At 47.1% G+C, this 20,801-nt stretch overlaps 1 protein-coding gene and 1 long non-coding RNA gene across 3 annotated transcripts in view; one reads left to right on the forward strand and one right to left on the reverse strand.

Moving 5' to 3' along the window:
* The window catches only part of LOC102006353 (sodium- and chloride-dependent transporter XTRP3A), a 32,603-nt gene extending 13,836 nt beyond the window's left edge, over positions 1-18,767 (forward strand). Inside the window, exons 4-11 of the mRNA XM_005383468.2 lie at positions 1,570-1,797; positions 5,477-5,587; positions 6,035-6,276; positions 7,072-7,234; positions 10,948-11,152; positions 11,685-11,844; positions 13,196-13,361; positions 18,073-18,767. Coding sequence (XP_005383525.1) covers positions 1,570-1,797; positions 5,477-5,587; positions 6,035-6,276; positions 7,072-7,234; positions 10,948-11,152; positions 11,685-11,844; positions 13,196-13,361; positions 18,073-18,222 — 1,425 coding nt within the window. The 3' untranslated portion in view covers positions 18,223-18,767. The remainder of the gene's footprint in view (positions 1-1,569; positions 1,798-5,476; positions 5,588-6,034; positions 6,277-7,071; positions 7,235-10,947; positions 11,153-11,684; positions 11,845-13,195; positions 13,362-18,072) is intronic.
* On the reverse strand, positions 771-18,244 carry LOC102006138. Of its 2 annotated transcripts, XR_001233810.1 has the most exons (3): positions 18,178-18,244; positions 4,487-4,590; positions 771-1,065 (listed from the first exon to the last, which is right to left on the reverse strand). It is a non-coding gene; the product is annotated as an uncharacterized LOC102006138 (long non-coding RNA). The 2 variants fall into 2 exon arrangements; XR_260757.1 differs by lacking the exon at positions 4,487-4,590 and having other exon boundaries at positions 18,178-18,239.
* Positions 18,768-20,801: the final 2,034 nt, after the last annotated feature.

Genomic DNA, 20,801 nt, shown 5'->3' on the forward strand with positions numbered 1-20,801 from the left:
AGATAATTTTTCAATGGACTGGGGTGGGTGGGATATCTTTTTTAATTTTCTTTTTAAAAAATTAGTATATATTTGTGATACATAATGATTCCTTTTCCCAGTGCTAGCATCACAGCCTCAGCCCCATCTCAGGTCATCAGGCACTAGGTCCTCACAAGAAGTGCTTAGCCTAGATCCCTCACCTGTGAAGTTCAGTTGAGTTCAACCTCCCATGCGAATCCCATGCCCTCTGATCTGACAGGAGGCAGAACCCAGGCCCTAACTCTAGTGCTGGGGAGCAGCTGTAAATACAGATGAGGTTTCACCCACTCACCCACCATTTACCCTCTTTGCCCTACCCAAGGTTACAAAGAGTTCTTTCTGTTTCTTCTTTAGATTTTAGAGTGATGGGTGATACAAATGGGTCTACGATCCATTTTTCTTATAAAACATGTGAAATATGTTTTCTGGTGCATTTTTCTGTATGTGGATGTTCAATTCTTCAACTGCATTTGTTGATGAAATAATCACTGGTACTCACCTGAGCTGCATGTTCACTGAACGTTAGGAGAATGACAAGAATTACTGTCGGGGGAAAAAAAAGAATTACTATTGGGCAGGAGTCAAGGCCTCACACTAGCACCTGCCACACTAGCACCTGGCCCCAGCCTTCCAGGTAGAAACTAGTTCCTCTGCCTCTTAAGCCTGAGGGCTGCTTCTTCTCCTCTGTGCAGGGCTGCCATGTATGGTTGGGCAGGTTCTATATGGTACAATGGCACTCCCAAAAGAGGTACAGGCATTATAGATTTATAAAGTTATGAAGACAAAATTTCAAAGGTGGAAGCAACTCGCCTTATCTAACAAAGTCAGGAAGATTTGTCCATTTTCTAAGTAAAGTGTATTTAAAAGGAGACAGATGTTTCTTATCCTCAGAAATGTGGACACCAAGGATTCCAAAAAATCATTTGAACATTTGCTCCTTCTGTCCTTCACAGACCCAAGACGTGGTGGGGGTCAGAGTTCTGCTCTGCCATCATCCATTTCAGTCGCTAGTCTTCAACAGAATGCAGGTGTTCCCAAAACCACCTGCAGGATGGCAACAAGAGTAGAGCTCTCCATAACCACAATAAAACACTGGAGGCAGTGAACTCACAAAGGCAAAAAGGTTATTTAGCTGGTAGTTTGGAAGGTTCACGTGTGAACAGATGGGCCCATTGGTTTGGCCTCTAGTGAGGGAAAAAGAAGACAGCAGGTCACCCCACGAGCAGATGCAGGCACAAATGTGGCATCTTCAACAGGAGACAGGGTCCCACCAGTGGCAAGGAGCCAAGTAACCTGAGGCCCTCTCAGTAGGCACCGCCACCAAATACCACCCAGGATGACCCCCCACAGCCAGGCCACTGCACATAGACCTCTGGGGAGCACCCCACCACCGAGAAACTGCACAGCCCCGCTGAGCCTCGACATGCATGCACTCCCTGTGCCGCAGGAGCTCCAGCCACTGCCCAGGGCACCAGTGACCTTCCTCTGCCCTCATCCCCCACCCCACCTCCCTCTCACCCCTCTGCACAACATCATGCCACCCTGCAGGACCCTCTGCCGTGGTCTGTCTGCCCACTGAATGGAAACCGCACAGGCTACGAGGAGGAGTGTGAGAAGGCCTCGTCCACGCAGTACTTCTGGTACCGGAAGACCCTCAACATCTCGCCGTCCATCCAGGACAGTGGGGCTGTGCAGTGGGAGCCGGCGCTGTGCCTCATCCTGGCCTGGATGATGGTGTACCTGTGCATCCTGCGGGGCACCGAGAAAGTGGGCAAGGTGGGCAGGCAGGAAGGGTGGTGAGAGCAGCACCGCTGTACCCCTTGAGTAGCACCGGGGCAGGGCTCCACCTGGAGGAGTAGAATCCCACAGGGCGGGGACCCAGCGGGTGTGTTGGAGGGGATCGCCTACTGTGTGAGACGAAGATGCCTGGAAGTGGCTGCAGTTGTAACCTTCAGTCTTTCATTTTATTGGTGCACATCGCTATTACCAGGTGATGGAGGTTCCTCGAAGTTGGTGTCTGGTTTAACCCCTCTTACTCAATTCCAATCCCCTTGGACCCCTTCTCTTTCAGCCATAAATCCATCTGTCCTGAGCTGCTGTTTGTTGGAAGAGTTTTAATGGCTGCTTCTATCTCATTGCCCGTTATTGATCTGTTTGGATTTTTTATATCTTCTTGGTTCAGTAGAGGTGGGTCGTAGGTGTCTAGGAATTTATCCAATTGCTGTATTTTATCCAATTTGTTAGAATATAAACTTTGAACATAATTCTGGTGATTTTGTGGAATTCTGTGGTGTGTGTCTTAATTTTTCACTTCTAAGTCTATAAACTTGGGCCTTTTCTCGCTTTTGATAAGTCTGGCTATCAACCTTGTTTATCTTTTCAAGAACTAGCTCTGATTTGCTGACCTTATGTGTTGGGGTTTTAAAATTTCAATTTCATTAATTTCTGCTCTGGTATAATTTCTTTCTACTATAGTTTTAGGTTTAGCTTGTTCTTGCTTTTCTAGAAGCTTAGATGCATCATTAGCTCAACTATTTGGGCTTTGTTTTCTGATGTAGTTACTCATAGTTATGAACTTTCCTCTTACAACTGCTTTCTCTGCGCCCCACACATTCTGATATATAGTGTTTCCAATATCATTAGATTCTAGGAATGTTTTAACTTTTCCCCTGAATCTTTTCAGTGACCTACTTATAGGCTAAAAATATATTATTCAATCTCCATACATCTGTGTAGCTCCCGTGGTTTATCTTGCTGTTGATTTCTTGTTTCATTCTGCTGTAATCTGGTAGGATGCATGAGATTATTTCAATTTTTTGGTATTCAGTGAGGCTTACTTCATGGGTTAAAATATAGTCTGCTTTACAGAACATTCCATGATGTGCTGAAAAGATAGTGAATTCTGCTGATTTGGGCGAAACATTCCACAGATATCAGTGAAGTCCATTGATCAATAGTATAGTTTACTCCTGGTGATCTTTTGCCCAGTTTCCTGTCTAGTTGACCTATTTGTATGATAGTGGGATGTTGAAGTCACACACTATGGTTGAGGTGGAATCTATGTCAAGTGCGATCTCTATCCTCTTATGTCAAGTAGTATTTGTTTTATCAAGCTGGGTGCACCAATATGTATTTACACCTGTTAGGTCTTCTTGGTGAATTCTCTTTTACCAATATGCACCAGCTTTTTTCATCTCCTCCATTTTTGGTTTGAAGTCTACCTGTCAGATATGAGTATAGCTACTCCAGCTTGTTTGGGGGATCCAACTACTACTCGGAGTATTTTTCCATTCTTTCACTTTCAGTTTGTGTGTACTTTGCAGATGAGGTGTGTTTCTTGCAGACAGCATATGGATGGGCCTTGTTTTTTTTATTAGATCTGCCAACCATTTACATTAAATATTATTAATGAAAGGTATGTCCTAATTCCAGTCATTTTGTTGTTTTTCTAGTTTTATATTCCTTTCTGTTATTTGTTTACCTTTTTCCCAGTGAGCTTTACTCTTTCTCCTTGTCTTATAGCTGTGTTTTTCTTGGTCTCTGTTTAGGATTCTTTTAAATTCTGCAGTGCTGGATTGGTAATCATAAATTCCTCTAGCTTATACTTACTGGGGAAGATCTTTGTCTTCTTCAATTTTGAACAAAACTTTTGCAGAATATAGTAACCTGGGTTGACAATTATTTTCTTTCAGAGCCTGAAAGCCTTCATTCCAAGCCCTCCTGGGCTTTAAGATTTCTCTGAGAAATCTGCTCTTATTCTGATTGGCTTGCCCTTACGATTTGGAGCTTCTCTCTCATAGCTGTTGCTTTTGTTTCTTTGCTGTGAATTTGTGGCATTTTGACTATTATGTGTTGTAGCATGCTTCTCTTCTTGTCATGTCTATTTTGGGTTCCAAATACCTCCTTTTCCTATGTACCACTTGCATTCCATGGTTTTGGGAAATTTTGTGCTATAATTTCAGAGAATGGATTTTTAAGCCATTACCTATATTTCAATGCTTTCTTCTAAGCCAATGAGCCTTAAGTTCTTTGTTTTATTCAAGAGTTCTTACATATTCATTATTTTTTTTTTTTTTGCTCCTGTCTGAATATGTTAGTACTTCCATCCTGTCCTGACCTCCTGACATTCTTCTCAGTGATCTTGTGTACTGCCTAGACTTTCAATGAGGTTTTTGCCTCCAGTGGTCTTTCATATCCCACACTGTCTTCCTTAATCCACTCAGGTGATTATTTGTCTCTTCTTTGAGCTCATGAGCAAGTTTAAAAATCAGCCTTTCAAATTCTTTGTCTGGGTCATCCACCTCAGTATCTGGGGGAACAGCTAAAGACCCATCCAGAGAGGGGTCACCAGCCATGTTTCTCACACTTGGCCCCAAACTCTCAGGGAACTCACACATGAAGCAACCTTGCAACACCATTCTTTGCTTTGAGTAAGAGGTTCTGGTGCATGTAGGAAGTGACTTACAGAAATACCAGTCCTGGGTGAGCAGACAACACTGGAAGGTCTGTGTCCAACCTTTGAAAACGGGTCACAGTGGCACATGCCTGTACTCTCAGCATTCTGGGAGGCTGAAGCAGAGGGTAGTAAGTACAAACCAAGCCTGGGAAAGCTACTGAAACTGTGTATCAAAGTAAAAAAAAATTTTTAAAGGTTGGGAATGTAGTTTAGGGTAAGGGCCCTGGGTTCAATCCCAAGTAACCATCAAAAGAAGGCAAAAATATGTATGTGTAATTTCAAGCCCAAGGAAATGACAACAGTTATGAGGGGTACTACAGAACCAGACCAGAGAATTTCCCACTGAACTTATTGTGCAGATATTTCCCCCACATTCCATGACACTAGTTTTCCTCTATGAGCACTACTGGCCAGGTTCTCTCAGACCTTAGCCATGAAATCTTGAACAGCCTCAAGCCCTTGAGTGTTTTGTCTTTTAGACAAAATAGATGTCTTGTGATATCTTTGTGCTTCCTGCTTTGTTTTACCACCAGAAAAATTGGTTCAGAGCAAAATTTGGCTCAGATGCTGAGTAGAGACATGCATGCATCTGTGAGTGGCCTTTTCCCTGTCTTCATTATTAGATTGCCCGTTTACTTTTCAGACTGACTTCTCTACCTAGAAATGGGAACACATCAACAGGAATACTTGTGGGTGCCTCTGTCCTATGTGGAAGACATTTGGGTGGAAGGAGGCCAGAAGGCAGAAGCCTGGGTGCCTGCTGCCTCTTGTCTGCTGATTAAGAAATTCCTGCTGGTTACAGACCTGGGTAACCACAGCCACCAGCCCAGTTGTCCAGTGCAAAGTCAGACCCTGATCCGACCAAGGGTGCCCAGGCCACCTCCAGCTGGCAGCACCTGGGCTGCAGCCTGAAGACCCAACAGGCTATGGTCCTTCCAGGGATGTCGGGTCTGCCATGCTTCCTTCCCAGGATGCTGACCCTGCCCTCTGGCATCACAGGTGGCCTATTTCACTGCACTGCTGCCCTACTGTGTGCTCATCATCTACTTGGTCAGAGGCCTCACCCTCCATGGAGCCACCAATGGCCTGATGTACATGTTCACTCCCAAGGTGAGAACACAGAGGGGGTTGTGAGGATACCCTTCACTCACACCAGCATGAGGGAAAGAAGGGGTGGGTGGAAGGAAGGTACAGCTCTCCACAAGAAGCCTGGAAGCCAGACCTCACCTCCACAGCCAGGCCACACACCTGCATGTCTGGATGTCCAGACCCATGCAGGGCCTGGCTGGGGAGTCTCAGGCCCCATGTGTTTTTGATCATTCAACCCCATGATACTCAATTGCATACTTCCTATGGGTAAAGTGCTGTGGACAGTGGGATGGGAAGACTTCCAAGTGGCTTGTGTGCTAAGAAATGGACAGCACAGACCAGGGCTGGGAGAGCTGACAGGCTGTGCACTGGGGGCGGCTCTTGCCCACTCTGGACCTCCCGCCCCGGGGGTGCGAGTCTTCAATTGACACTCAGGATTCATGAGCCCCGTCCCTGGTGGCCTTCCAGGTCGAGCAGCTGGCCAACCCCAAGGCTTGGATCGATGCAGCCACACAGATCTTCTTCTCTCTTGGCCTGGGCTTTGGCACCCTGATCGCTTTTGCCAGCTACAACGAGCCCTCTAACAACTGCCAGAAGCACACCATCATCGTGTCCATCGTCAACAGCGCCACCTCCATATTCTCCAGCGTGGTGACCTTCTCCATCTACGGCTTCAAGGCCACCTTCAACTATGAAAACTGCTTGAACAAGTAAGCGGGCCCCCCCATGAAGACCTGGGTCTCAAGTGGGGAGGAATCCACAAAGCTCTGAGCTGAAGGGAGAACTGCAAGAAGTGGATGCTCAGAAGCCACAGGTGGGAAAAGAGCTCCAGTTTGGGAGTCCTCAAGCCAAGGTTTGACTTCAGACTCCTCCCAGCAGCACTCAGAGCCAGGCCACCTTGCTTAGTCAAGGTCACCTCCCGGGAAGGAGGGCAGTCTAAGGTGTTCAAAGCACTTAGTAGATAAGAACATCAACAACAACTCCAGTGACTTCTGCCCCATCAACCCTATCTCAGAAGGAACCAAGACCCGCTCAACAGCCAGAATTTACTGTCTTTAGCTCCTGACCCAAAATGTAGGAACATCACCCAGAAGGTAAGAGGTCCCATAGGGTGGTCACCCTAGTCACAAGCAGGTAGTTCCACATTTCAGTTTAGCCACACTGAAGTTCTCCATCACCACATGTGGAACCATGTACCATCCACATGGTACCAACAGTCAGGACAGTTCCTAGAGCACACAAGTGTCTAGTAGACGTCCTGTCCCGGTGTTAAAGTAGCCTCACTGTGCAGGTTTGGTTCTTGTTGTCATCCCGTTCATGGCCGAGGCTTTATCAGAGCCATTCAGAGTTGCCCTGTCCCCTCCAAGGTGGCCAGCGCAGTTTCCCATCCCTCACCTCAGCAGAAGAGGTGGGAGGGACGGCACCCGATCCCCAAGCTTCTGTGAGGCGCTGAGGCCAGCAGCCTTTCTAGTCAGTGGAGGTCAAGCTGGTGGTCTGCTCTGCAGGGTGATTCTGCTGCTGACCAATTCTTTTGACCTTGAAGATGGCTTTCTGACAGCCAGCAACCTGGAGCAGGTGAAGGGCTACCTGGCTTCCACCTACCCGAGCAAGTACAGCGAGGTCCTCCCACTCTTGCAAAACTGCAGCTTGGAAGCAGAGCTGGACACGGTAAGGTGCTGGCCGGGGTAGCTCAGGGCACCTCTGTCCATGTGTTCACAGGTACTTGGGCCAAGAATGACCAAGTCTTCTGTCACTCTCCCTGGTTGCTGTTCAGGATTCTTGGTCATTAAAAAGCACTACTGTATTTTCTGTATCCTTAACTTCTTTTCCTTTTCTCATTTTAAATTTTAAAAAATTAGGAAATTGCAAGTAGTAATATAATAAATATTTAATCATTTCAGACTCTGAAAATATATACAAATGTTTTAGAAACTTATTTAAAAGCTTGCCTATTTTTGTTTTACTGGTCCAGTTTTCCCTACTCTCTAGAGACAAGAACCTTCACTTTTACATTTTTATTCCTCATCTATATGCTTTTTCAAATATATTTTGTGCATATTTATAGGGCACAGTTTGATATTTTGATACAAGTAGGCAAAATGTAATGATCAAATCAGGGTCACTAGCAGTTTTATCTTCTCATGTTAATCATGTCTGTGCTGGGAACTTTTGGGCTCTTGAGACAGTTTTGAAATGCATCACATTGTTGTAGGTGAGAGTCACCCTGCTGTGATGCAGAGCTGATCCTCCCTCTGTTCACATCCTGGTCCTCCCCGTTACCTCTTCCCATTCTCCCTCCCTACTTCTGTTCAGAACTTCCAGGGACTGCTATTCCATTGTGTTCTCCTATAAGATTCACTTTTCAGTTTCCACAAAAGAGTAACAACTTGGAAGCATTTGTCTTTCTGTACCTGGCTTATTTCATTTCACCTGGTCTGCCATTCCGTCCATATTACTACAAGTTACAAGCTTTCATCTTCTTAATGGTTGAATGACACTCACCCACCATTAGGTGAATGGACACTTAGGTTGTTTCTGATTCCTGATTATGAATACTGCTGTAAGAACCATGACAGTGCAGATGTGTCCTTATATGGCTTAATTTCCTTTGGATATATACTGAGTCATGAGCCTGGTGGCTCACTCAGTAGTCCTATTTTTAGTTTTTTGAGGAATCTCTGTTCTTACCATAATGGCTGCACTAATTTCCGTTTTCACCAACCTTATACATGAGTTCCCCTTTCTCCACATACTTCACAGCACTTGCCACCTCTTTGTTTTTTGTAACAGCTATTTTTTTTTTTTTTTTTTTTATTGTAACAGCTATTTTTACTGAGGTGAAATAATATTTCATTGTGTCTCTGACTTGGATTTCATTGATGATTAATGATGTTGAGCATTTTTTCATATACTTGTTGGTTATTTGTATGTCTTCTTTTGAATAAGGATCATTCAGGCCATTTGCATATTACTTATTTGGATTTTTTTTACTATTAAATTGTTTGAGTTTTAAATAAATTTAACAAAGGAAATGAAAGATCTTTATGATAAAAAATTTTAAAAATGAAAGATCTCTATGATAAAAATTATAAAACACTGATGAAAGAAGCTCAAGAAGACACAAAAATGGAAAGGAAGCCCATGTTCATGGACTGGGAAAACTATCATTATTAAAATGTCCATACTACCCAAAGCAATCTACAGATTCAATTCAATCCCCATAGAAATAGAAAAAGAAGTCATAAAATTCATATAGAAAAAAAATCATAAAATTCATATCAAACCACAAAAAACCCAGAATAGCCAAAGCAACCCTGAACAAGAAAACAAAGTTGAAGGCATCACTATATTTGACTTTAAGACATCCTACAGTTACAGACAAAATGGCATGGCACTGACAAAAAAACAGACACACAGACCAATGGAACAGATGAGGAAGCCCAGAAATTAGTCCATGTGTTTAAAGCCAACTGATCTGCACAAAGGTACATTAAAGGAAGGATATTCTCCTTAATAAATGGTTCTGGAGAAACTGACTAACCACATGGAAAAGAATAAAACAAGATCTATATCTGTGTTAGTTACTTTGCCACCATTGAGACAAAATATCCAACAGGCCTAGCTGCAAGGAAAAGTTTATTTGGCTCGTTTCAGTGAGTTCAGTCCATGGTTGGCTGGCTCCAAGGCAGGAACAGCATGGTAGAAGGACATGCCAGAGGACAGCTGCACAATCCATAGCAACCAGGAAGCAAAGAGAGAGGGGAGAAGCCAAGGACAAAAACATAGCCTTACAGGTCACACCCCCAGTGACCCATGCATCCAGGCATCCTCTGTGTCTTACACTGAGCCGCCTTGATGAATTATTTCATAAATTCTTTTGTCTATAGATTTGGTTTTGCTTTCTGTGCAAAATATCCCACACCCTGCAGATATACTTCAATATTTTTAAATGCCCATATTTTGTTCCTTTTTTCTAATTTTATTGGCTAGGACCTGAACACTGTGGAGGTGGAAGTGTTAGTGGAAGTATTCTCTAATTCTTGTATTTAATGACTCTAGTGCTCTAGACTCCTTCAAGAGAACATTTCTAGAGAGGACTAACCATGAGCAGGGCAGAGGGCTCTGGCTGCCCATGAGGTGCTATTTTCTGGCTTGTTGGAAGCTGGTTTGTTTGGCAACTCCTTTCATGTGTGGTGCTCTTCTAGGTTAATTCATGGGTGCAGCAACCCTTTTTTCCTGCTGGTCCTCCAGCCTAGCTCTCTGCCTATACCAGCCTGTAGCATGAGCTCCCTCTCTGGCAGACATCATGACCCCAACACCAGGTTACAAGGCCTTGATCCCACTCAGAAACCCATGAGGCTCTTTGATTCTGTGCTCTCCCTTCTAGTTTCCTTTTTGGTTTATCACCAGGGAGTCTTCACCTTCTTTTGAACTTGACTGTATGTCTGAGAATATATGTTTACTGATTTCTGTAGACTTTTTACTCTATCTCGCTCTCTTTCTCTTCTTTGTAAGGCCACATTCCTGTTATCTTAGGGCCCCACATTTAACCTAAACTGCCTACTAAAGACCCACTCTCAGGTACATTCACACTGGGGGACAGGGATTCAACATAAGGTTATTGGGGGAAGGGACCCCCCCACCCATAGCAATTCTGACTCTGACCATCCAACATGTGCTGCCTTGGGGAGGACGGTCCTATCTTATTCCCACTGACTCTGCTCTCACGGTCACTTCTCTTTCTGTAGGCTTCTCAGTCCCTCTGTGTGAGCTCATTGCTTATGCTCTGGGAATCCTGTGGGTTAAAACTGGGGAGCACTCCGTACCCACAAACACACAGGGTTTGCTTTCGCTGCATCGCCTGCTGGGAGCCAGCAGACACCCACACCCACGATGCCTTCCGACCCTCACTGGGGTCCCAGAGGACTTGTCTTTAAGCAGGGGCTGCAGACTCAGTCTGCACAGCTCCGTGTGTCCGCACAGGGTCACCAGCACAGGACTCTGGCCACGGAGCACTGTCACAAGGCTGGCTCCCCACCACGCTGGGCCCATCGCGCCTCCTCAGGCCAGCCCCGAGGGCTCAGAGCACCTGGGCGATCACGACTCTGGAAGCAGAGCTTGTCTACGTGTGACCTCACTGTCTCCAGAATATATGAAAGCTGGGGCGGGGCACAGAGACAGAACTTCATGCTCTGCAGAGATGCGTCTGGGCAGCTCCCAGTTCTCTCTGGTGCAGCTGAGCCTCAGGGCCTGGTCTACAGGTGAGCCGGGCTCAGCAGATGGCTTTCCTGGCCAGTTCCGAGGTCCCCACATTGCTTAGAATTCAATGCACTTCCAACCACTGGTCTCCTGGGTAACTGCCACCTTCTCACCATGGGCAGGCCGTCCAGGGCACGGGCCTGGCCTTCATCGTCTACACCGAGGCCATTAAGAACATGGAGGTGTCCCAGCTGTGGTCGGTGCTTTACTTCTTCATGCTGCTGATGCTGGGCGTGGGGAGCATGCTGGGCAACACAGCAGCCGTCCTCACCCCTCTGACCGACAGCGAGGTCCTTTCCAGCCACCTGCCCAAGGAGGCCATCTCAGGTACTATCTGTGTTGGGACCCTGTCTGCCACTCCATGCTGCGGGTCATGGCAGAGTTGCAGGACATCTCTGAGCCTTGTATGCTCAATGTGAAAGGCCCTGTTGTTCCCTGCCCTGAGGCTTAAGAACGCCATGAGAACCAGTGTCTGGCACACAGCAGGAGCTGAGGAAACCCTAGCTCTTCCCCCGCCCCTGGATGGGCTCCCACCTCTCTCAACCTCTCTCAGAGCTCCTCCCTGGCCCCAGCGCACACACCTGACTCTCCCCTGCTTCTCTCCCTATGAGTGCTGGGCCTGGGCAGCGGAGTCCCTGGCACCCCGGACCCACAGTGTGGGTGATGCTCCTGGGAGTGCACTGCTCCCACATTTTCCTCCCACTGAGCCTGACATCCCCGGCAGGGCAGTTCCTCCAACCCAGGTGGCTGAAGCCAGTGGCCAGAGTCCCCCGGCGGCCAGGGCCCTGCTGCCCTGACAGAGCGAGAGAGCGGGAGCAGGCAGGGCGCCTCAGGCAGCCAGCAGGTGTCTTGTGCCCAGGTCTGCTATGCCTCGTCAACTGCGCCGTCGGCCTGCTGTTCACCATGGAGGCCGGGAGCTACTGGTTCGACATCTTCAACGACTACGCGGTCACACTGTCCCTGCTGCTTATCGTGCTGGTGGAGACGCTCGCCGTGTGTTACGTGTACGGGCTGAGGAGGTGAGGGGGCCCGGCCCTGCCAGCTCCACGGGCAGAAGAGCCCGGGGCACCCCACAGCCGCCGCCCTGGCTCGGGCGCCTTTCCTTCTAGAAGGTTGCTCTTTGCCCTCGAGTTTGTTACTTTCCCTGCAGTCTCACCTGCTTCTCTGCCTTCCTTCTGCCCTCAGGTGGGCTTCAGCCAACAGCCTCTGCTTCCTGTCTTTCTCTGTGTATAAGAAGTTCCCAGCTGGCCCTGCTGCACCCTGCAGCTCCCTGGGAAGAGAACCCAGCTTCCCAGCACTGGATTCTCTGATCATCAGCCAACAGCAGTGTTTTTTGAGGACCCTGACTGGCCTACTTGAGAACTGAATCTAGAGAATCAGGCACATTCCATTGAGGTCGGGTCCTCACCCCAGGTGCCCAGGCAGTGCTGGGAAGTTTTCAGTCTCCCCAGGTGATGCAATGCGAAGCTGGGGCCACATGGCTGATCTAGAGCAGCTTGCAAAGGATTCTGTTTTGTTTTTGTGGTCCTGGGGATCAGAGCCAGGGCCTTCACACTGCGCAGGCTTTCCAACGTTGAGACAGGGTCTCACCAAGACAGGTTTGCCTCCAGTTCCTTGTGCTTGCCCATGGGGCTAGCGCCATCTGGTGGCCCTCTAGCAACAATGACCTGCTGCCTGGCACCTTTTTGTACCCAGGAGTGGACAGGGGTGAAGGGAAAGAGAGGACCCACTCTTTCTGACCTGTGTCACTTTGACCACCTCAGATATTCGTGTCACACAAGGAGCCTTGGTGGCCTGGATCCCCGAGCCCAGCTCAGTCAGCAGTGCTCTGCGGAGCCTTCCATGGGCACCACGCAAACTGGGGCAGGATGCCAGGGCTATGGTGACAGTGACACTTCAACCAATCCCATCCCCTCTTGCCAAGAGAGGAGTTTTCAATACCTGAGCTGCAGGCTGGGCTCAGCCCCTGCCCCGAACCCTGCGGTCCCCAGGCACAGAGGGGTCCTGACCCGGGTGTTTCTAAGGGGCATGCAGATGCCCACAGACAGGGTTGAGGCCAGGGAGGCAAAGCTGCCCAAGGGGCCCTGTCCTGGCCACAGACTGGCCCGCATCCCTCCTCACCGGCCCCTGCCACCCCTGGACCCGCCCTCAGGTCTACACTGCAGCTTCCTCTGAAGGCCACCCACAGCACAAGTGTCCCTTCCTGCTGCGGGCTTGCTGTGTGGTCACCACGAGGGAACCTGAGGGGACCCGAGTGGTGCACTCGGCTCAGGGTGCCCTGAGCAGATTCCTGGGCAAACAGGGCACGCTGGGCTCACCGGGCGCCAGCAGCAGCATAAGCCCAGATTCTCTCCCTCCCATGGCGCACAGATTTGGAGCCGAGCTCGAGGCCATGACCAGCAGCACCCTCAGCTGGTACTGGAAGGTCATGTGGGCGTGTGTGAGCCCGCTGCTCATGGTCGGCCTCTTCCTCTTCTACCTGAGCGACTACATCCTCTCGGGCACCCTGCAGTACCAAGCCTGGGACGCCACCCAGGTACCTGTCTCCCTGCGGGGCTGGGTGTGGTGGGGCCTTGTGCTTTCTGAGCCCAGGAGCTGCACGGTGGTGGGGAGGTCACGGGTGAGACTGAGACCTCTGAGGCGGCGGGCAGCTCAGCCCAGCCTGCAGAGCTGGTTATATGTGCGCCATGCTATTACCTAGAGGTGCAGTCGTAGCCAGGAATCAAGGGCTTCTCAGGCTCCAGGCTGCTTGGGCCACAAGAGAGGATCCAAAGAAGGTCATCCCTCTTGGGAGCTCCGGGCATTGGTAGGACCAGGGCCCAGCAGGGGCTCCCTCCGGTCTCAAGGACTGCATCACTTGACTGCCTACCAGTAAGAGAGAGGAGAAAAGCAGCTTGTTCCCATCTGGCCTCTGGGACAGGCAGCTCCTGACCTCCTCCACACGGCAGCCCTGAAGCTTCAGGCACAGCAGTGCACCCAGGAAGTATGCGTGGGGAGCTGGGAATAGGTTCAAATCCTGCTTTTGTGGAAACCCTCTGGCAGGTCTGGAGGGCAGCCATTTCTGCCTCCCAGCAGATGTCTGCCTATGGGAGAAGTGCTGAGCTCTCAAAGTGTCATTTTGGGGCCCCCCATCGAAATACCCCACCTTGTCCTTTCCCTCAGTTTCTAGGGTTTGGGGCCTGTGCCATCCTGCTGGCTATTTACTGTTGGGGCCTGTCCCAAAACTAAAAATAAAAAAAGGCTTTGGATTTAGCTCATTAGTAGAATGCTTGCCCAGCATGCAGAAGGCAGAGTTCAATTCCCAGCACTGCAATTAATTAATTATAAATTCATTTTGAATTCAGGATAAAGCCAGATTGCCCTCAGTGACTACAAGGACATAGCTCATATCTACAATGACTACAAGCAGTGCTTACGGTATTATTAATAGAGAGGAGTTTAGCAAAGCAGGAAAACAATCGGGCTACTTTTAGAGCATTAAGACAACAGTCGTGACCGACAGCATTATGGCAGGACCAGCAGGCTTTAAAAAATTTTATAAAACTAGTATCAGGAAAAGATATATATTATTATAAAGCATAAAGCTCAGCACTCCTTCTACAATGTTCATCTAACCGGATATAAATCAGACTTCATTTAAAAGACCTTAATAACAGATGCTTAAATAAACCCTAACTCTCTTAAGATTAATTTCCCTATAAGCAAGCAAAACCCTAACAAGAGCAAAAAGCACAAGACATTATTTTGATATATAAAAATCTTTGTTCTTTGAGCCATTTCTTTTATAAACTGTATTAAGAACAGGCCAATGTTTCAAGAAAGCCTTGTTCTAAACATAACGGACTAGCCTGGGGTGGTGGTACACGCCTGTAATCCCAGCACTCAAGAGGCTAAGGCAGGAGGACCACTGTGAGTCCAAAGCCAACCTGGGCTATAAAGTGAATTCAAGGCCAACATGAACTTCCTGTGAAACCCTACCTCAAAAAGACCAAAAAAAATAATTAATTTTTAAAAAACCAGCCCATAACAGATTAAATTCTGGTATTACACGTGCACATTAAAATTTGATAGGAAACCCTGAAAATAACCTGTTTTCAGTTATAGCCAACTTAATTACGCATCTGCCTCCTCTCATACCACTAATCCTTTATAAACCTGCTGCAATTGGTTCAGATCAACAACTCATTTACATCTTTAGCTCTGTCCTATCTTTCTTGTTTCCATTGGAGAACAATCCAGTCATTTCATTTTAGGATGAAATCTTAATTTATCATGTGAAATACTTTCTCTAAAAACATTTTTGAGAATAGATTGTCTCTAAACAGAACATATCCAAATATCTTACTGAAAAGATACATATGTTGAAAGTACTGTTAGGCTAGCTGATCAACTCGCAAAACGTTACTGTTAGATGATCATAAAAATGATGCCATTCTAGAAATCAGAAACCACACATTACCCGTCCATTTTTAAATCATCTGTTATTTTAGGCTTATGATAAGGAAAGAAAAACAAAATTAAATCTCTTAGGTTTAAGAAGTCCAATAATATGTTTAAATAACACCTGATTATAAACCTAAATAACTCAGTCCATGTCTGTTTGTAGATTCTCAAATATTTGTCTGACAGTTGAGATTTATATGTTCATATTCATTCTCCAGAAAACTGCAAATGTCATCTCTAGATGTAAGAACTGCACATACAAGCTGGGCTGGTGGCACACACCTGTAATCCCAGCCCTTGGGAGGCTTAGGCAGGAGGGTGGTTGCAAGTTTGAGACCAGCCCAGGCTACAAAGTGAGCTCAAGGCCAGCCTGAACTGCATAGCAAGACCCTGTCTCAAAAAGACAAAAAATAAAAAATAAAATAAAAAAGAACTGCACATACATTAAAAACAATATTATCTTGGGAGTACATATATTGTTTTTCAATCTTGAAAAGTCTTGCTGCAAAAATAAAATGATTATTTTTTAATTTCATTTTTAAGCATCAGATCTGTCAGACCTATTTCATTTTTAAGCTGGTTTCCAAAGGGGAAACCAGCAGTAGCTCACCTGTTGCAGGGCAGCAGCTCAGCTATTCACTCTATCTGAAAGAATCTATATTAATTGTCTTCACAGCAAAACAAAAGATGTTTTCCAAACACTGACTTGTATCTGAACTATATGGTAGCTAAGTTTTAAAAAACTTAAATACTTAATGACTTCTCCTTGTATATACATTACTAACATTAGGGTATTTTAAGATGACGAACAAATATAATCCCTAATCATCTTAAAATGTACTGTTCAAAGTTTATTCCCTCCAAATTGTTGGCCTATATTAGATGAAAATGTACTTCAAATAAAGCCTTCATTTCTAGATATTTATTGTCTCTCTAGAGCAGCTCCTCACAAACTCATTAAAAGGCCACATATTTTTTGACAGTGTATATTACAAAGGCTTTTCAGAAACACAATCTACTGAACACATTTAATAGTTCCAAACACATTTTCTTTTATATATTTTATGAAAGAGTACCTGCATTTAAACTTAGCAAATGATGTTTCAGTATTTTAACTTTTTTACAAATGACTCAGATGTTTTGCATCTATATATATGTACATTTATAAACATTTATCCCATGAATTATTTACCCCGTTTATTATTTATAGATTACCCGTGCGATTTGAGATGTCAAACAAGCATAGTGAAAACTTTGTGCCAAGTGTGGTGGCACACACCTGTAATCCCAGGACTCAGGAGGCTGAGGCAAGAGGATCGTTGCAAGTTCGAGACCAGCCTGGGCTACAAAGTGAGCTCAAGGCCAGCCTGAACTGCATAGTGAGACCCTGTCCCAAAAAGACAAAAAAAGAAAACAAAATTTAAAAAAGCTTTGTTCTTTTCCCAAAGGAAAAACCATAAAAGTTGCTGTGCTTGAGACACACAAACACTAGATACTGCACCTTGAACATTTAAAATGGAACACTGATTGGCTGGCTATCCAGGCAAAACATACACTCCCAGTTCTAAAAACACCTTTGTTCTATCTTAACAACAAATTGAGCTGAACGCAGTTATCAAAAATCCACCTCTTTAACATTTTAGCCATACTACAGAGCAACATGGCAATGTATTGTTACCAGATGATAGATAAACAGGTCAATCACATCTCCTCACACACCTGCTTTCTCTAGAATCTTTAGGTCTCTTCTTTTCAAACTGGCACCACAGCCACAAAACAAGGCACCAAGAATTCTAAGTTCCCTGCCAAGAACCCCAGCTGGCTCTAAAGAGAACCCAAACTTGGCTCAGAAGCAGACAGAAAAGGCAAAGAAAAGAAAGGAGCCGGGTGTGATGGCGCATGCCTGTAATCCCAGCACTTGGGAGGCTGAGGCAGGAGGATCGTTGCGAGTTTGAGACCAGCCTGGGCTACAAAGTGAGCTCAAAGCTAGCCTGAACGGCATAGCGAGACTCTGGCTCAAAAAGACCAAAAAAAAGAAAGACAGGATGAGACCTGGTGTGTTCCGCTGTCAAGAAACCAAGGCTCAAACCCTGGGCTTGTAACTGTCTAAACATCATTATTTTCCTGTTTTAGCAGCAGCAGCAAGTGCAGGGCACACAGGCTCCAGGAAAGGACAGGCAAGTCCTCTGGTCCCGGGGCTGAACGTCCCCAAGGAAGCCCCTGGGAGTGTCATGTTCAAATGCCGCCACTAGAGGGCACTGTCCCTCCAGGGTCCCCAAATTGTTTTCCCGGGGCCCCCAGGCCTAGGTTAACTTGGGGTCCCAACACACTGGACTAGCCACTAGGAGACAAAAAAAAAAAAAAAATGATGAGAAGGAAAAGTGGTTTCTCCGCAACGTGCGGGGTGGAGGAAGGCGGTGCCCGCCCTCCGCGGCGCGCAGAGGCCCTGCAGCCTGAGAGCCACAGGGGCCGCCGGGAAGTGCGCCTGCGCGGCCTGGGCGGGCTGGAGCCTGGGGGAGCCCGGGAGTCCGTCGGGGTTTCAGGGAGGCTCCCTCGGCACTAGCCCTGGGAGAGGCCGCCCCTGCTTCCCACTGTGCTGCTCGCCCATGCGCAGCTTCTCGTCACGTTCGGGAGCCCATTTTGACCGGCCAGACCCCGGCTGACGTCGGGACGCTTAGCCCCGTGTGCGAGGCGGCCGGGGAGCCGCAGGCCCAAGGTGGCTGCGGGCGCGGCTGGCCACCCCCGCCTCTCCCACCTCGGGGCGCCTCAGGAAGTCCCTCCCCTGACGCTCGTGTCCCCTCCAGGGCCGGCTGGTGACCAAGGACTACCCCACCTATGCCCTGGCTGTCATCGGCCTGCTCGTGGCCTCCTCCACCATGTGCATCCCCCTGGTGGCCCTGGGGACTTACATCACGCAGCGCCTCCAGAAAGGGGCCTCGTTCCCTCTCGCCTGAGAACGGGCCTCCTAGAGACTGCTCCCCACCGGAAGTGACGACATCCGAGCCGGAAGTCCTCCCCGCACTTCCTGTGTCTGCAAAGGAGTAAGACGGTCAGGAGCACGTGCACAAATCCTTGGAAACCGCCTCTCCCCGTCCCAGCGGCCCTGGTCAAGTCATGCGGTATCCCTCAAATCGGGGATCAGGGCCGCTCCTCTGGAAGATGGCTTCCAGACTCTACAGAGTCCTCAGACCGGGGTGACGATGATACAGCACTTCTGAGATCAAGTTTAGGCAGTTTGGGTTGGGGCTGAAGAAACACCAAAATACTGGAGGATAATCAGTTTTCCTCCGGTTGAAGGAGTTTTTAAATGCCTGAGGTGACAGATTTGAACATCATTGGTTTGAAATTCTCTCTTTTTTAGACATAGTGAGTTTACACAATTTCTAGGTTCCCCTCCACCCTTCCAGTGTTAATACGACTGACCTGGCCATGGAGTGAGATGTTTGTTGGGGACTCATAGGAATCACCTTTCTCCAATCTAGGGTCTCTGGCACTGATCACCCTGTTTACAAATTTTTTCTTTTTTTTTTGGTACTGGTAATGGAACTCATAACCTCAGGCTTGCCAGGCAAGCGCTTGTGCCCCTGAGCTACATCCCTGGCCCTCCCTGTTTACAAATTTATTCCAGCTACTGTTCCCAACCCCCACCAGAGGAGGAGTCTGCATAGCCCCCATCTGTGGTGTCCTGACGTCCTGCAAAAATTACCAGAACCCACCATGAGGACGAGAGTAATCAGCTTTCCAGAGACTTAATGTTGCACTTGGACATGGTGGCCAACTCTAGAAGACCCCAGACATCGCTTACAATCAGCCTAGGTTATTTATCTGTACATAAGGAAATCTTCTAATGTATATAATTTAAACAGAGCATCTTATAACTGAAGACACACCATATTTATGATTATAGCATTAGTCTATCATGTGAATTTGTCTTCCTTTTTTCTTTTTCAATGCATGAGTACATCAATGTTAGCCTGAAGCAAGAGGGCCTTTCCAACTCCACCATACCCTGCTTTGTTGAGATTGTGGATTTCAGGAGAGTCTCTCTGGGTATATTTCTACAGACATTTGTATTTGTGAGTGTGTGTGTGTGTGTGTGTGTGTGTGTGTGTGTGTGTGTGTATGCGTGGCTTGCACATTCGTCCATATGTGCAGGCATATGCACACAGTACTGAGGATGGAACCCAGGGTTTTCACACTTAGCCACATCCCCAGCTCATTTTTTGAAATTTTGAGACAAGGTCTTGCCAAGTGACTAAGTTGCCCAGGCTGGGCTGAAACTGACACTCTTCCTTCCTTGGCCTCCCAGAGTGCTGGGATTACACTGGCAGGAAGTCCAGCTTCTGCAGACACTCACTCAGGATATCACCCAGAGATGTCTTCTTCTTGGACTTCCTTTTCATGCTACAAACTTCCCTACAGCAAAAACAGGCATTAGGAGGGCTTTTGGCTATCTTAGCTGCCATCTTTTTTGTTGCTGTTTTTGTTTTTCTGATCCTGGGATTAAACAGATTAAATAGAGATTTTGGAACTGGAGACACACCATATTTAGGATTATAGCATTAGTCTGCCATATGAATTTGTCTTCCTTTTTTTCTTTTTTACCGCAATAAACACATCAATGCTGGGCTAAAGAAGAAAAATGAGTGGCACATTTAGAAATAATTATATCAACAGTGACCTGTGAAACTTGAAAGCATTTTCAAGCATTTCCTTTATGCAGAAGAGTCATGTCAATGGAATAATGTCTGCTCCTGGACATCAGATGGATGAAGTAACACCTTTAGGAACACAGTGCCGCCCCACTCACAGTGTGGAGAATGCAGTACCAAGGGCTGATCAGACAATCAGGTACTTGTAGGGGAGTCAACGGGGAATAAAGAAAGACAGACAAATTTCAGGGTACAAGGGGAACTGGAAGGAATTCACTCCTAGTGAACTGGCTCAGCTGCCTCTGTGGTTGGCTCACTTTTATTGGCTAGCAAAAAGTGCAGGGGGAAGGGTGGCATGCCCCTTCATGGAACCGAAACTATAGAAAATAGGTAAATAAGGATTAAGTTAATGAGGAACCAGATTTTCTTTAAACCCAAATGCCTGTATTGTGACAACTGTCTTCAGCAGATACTGCTTTGCCTCAGGAGTGCTGGGTTATCAGCATTGCACCCATAGCCAGGGGTACGTGGCCTTCTGTATATCTCCCTGTTCCTGAGGTAAGGTCACACTGACCTCAGGACTTGGGGGCTTAAATCACATAGTCAGGCTCCCCATAATCTATCTCATGGTCTGATCCCCAACGTGCAGGCAAACCCAGAGTAAAGCGATCACTATCATATGCTGGGGCTGCATGGATCACACCTGACCTACCAAGCACACAGCTCAGCAGCACAGCACGCTGCAGTGTTGGGCGCTGACTTCCGTGACTGTGTGCTGACAAGGAGCTGCCCACATCCCCAGAGAACCCAGCAATGCATCATTCCCCCGGAAAAGGTCAAAATCCAAAACACAGTTCCCACTACGCACATACTGCTCTTAC

The sequence above is a fragment of the Chinchilla lanigera genome, unplaced genomic scaffold, assembly GCF_000276665.1.
Source record: "Chinchilla lanigera isolate Chin_1 unplaced genomic scaffold, ChiLan1.0 scaffold00019, whole genome shotgun sequence".
NCBI classification, from domain to species: domain Eukaryota; kingdom Metazoa; phylum Chordata; class Mammalia; order Rodentia; family Chinchillidae; genus Chinchilla; species Chinchilla lanigera.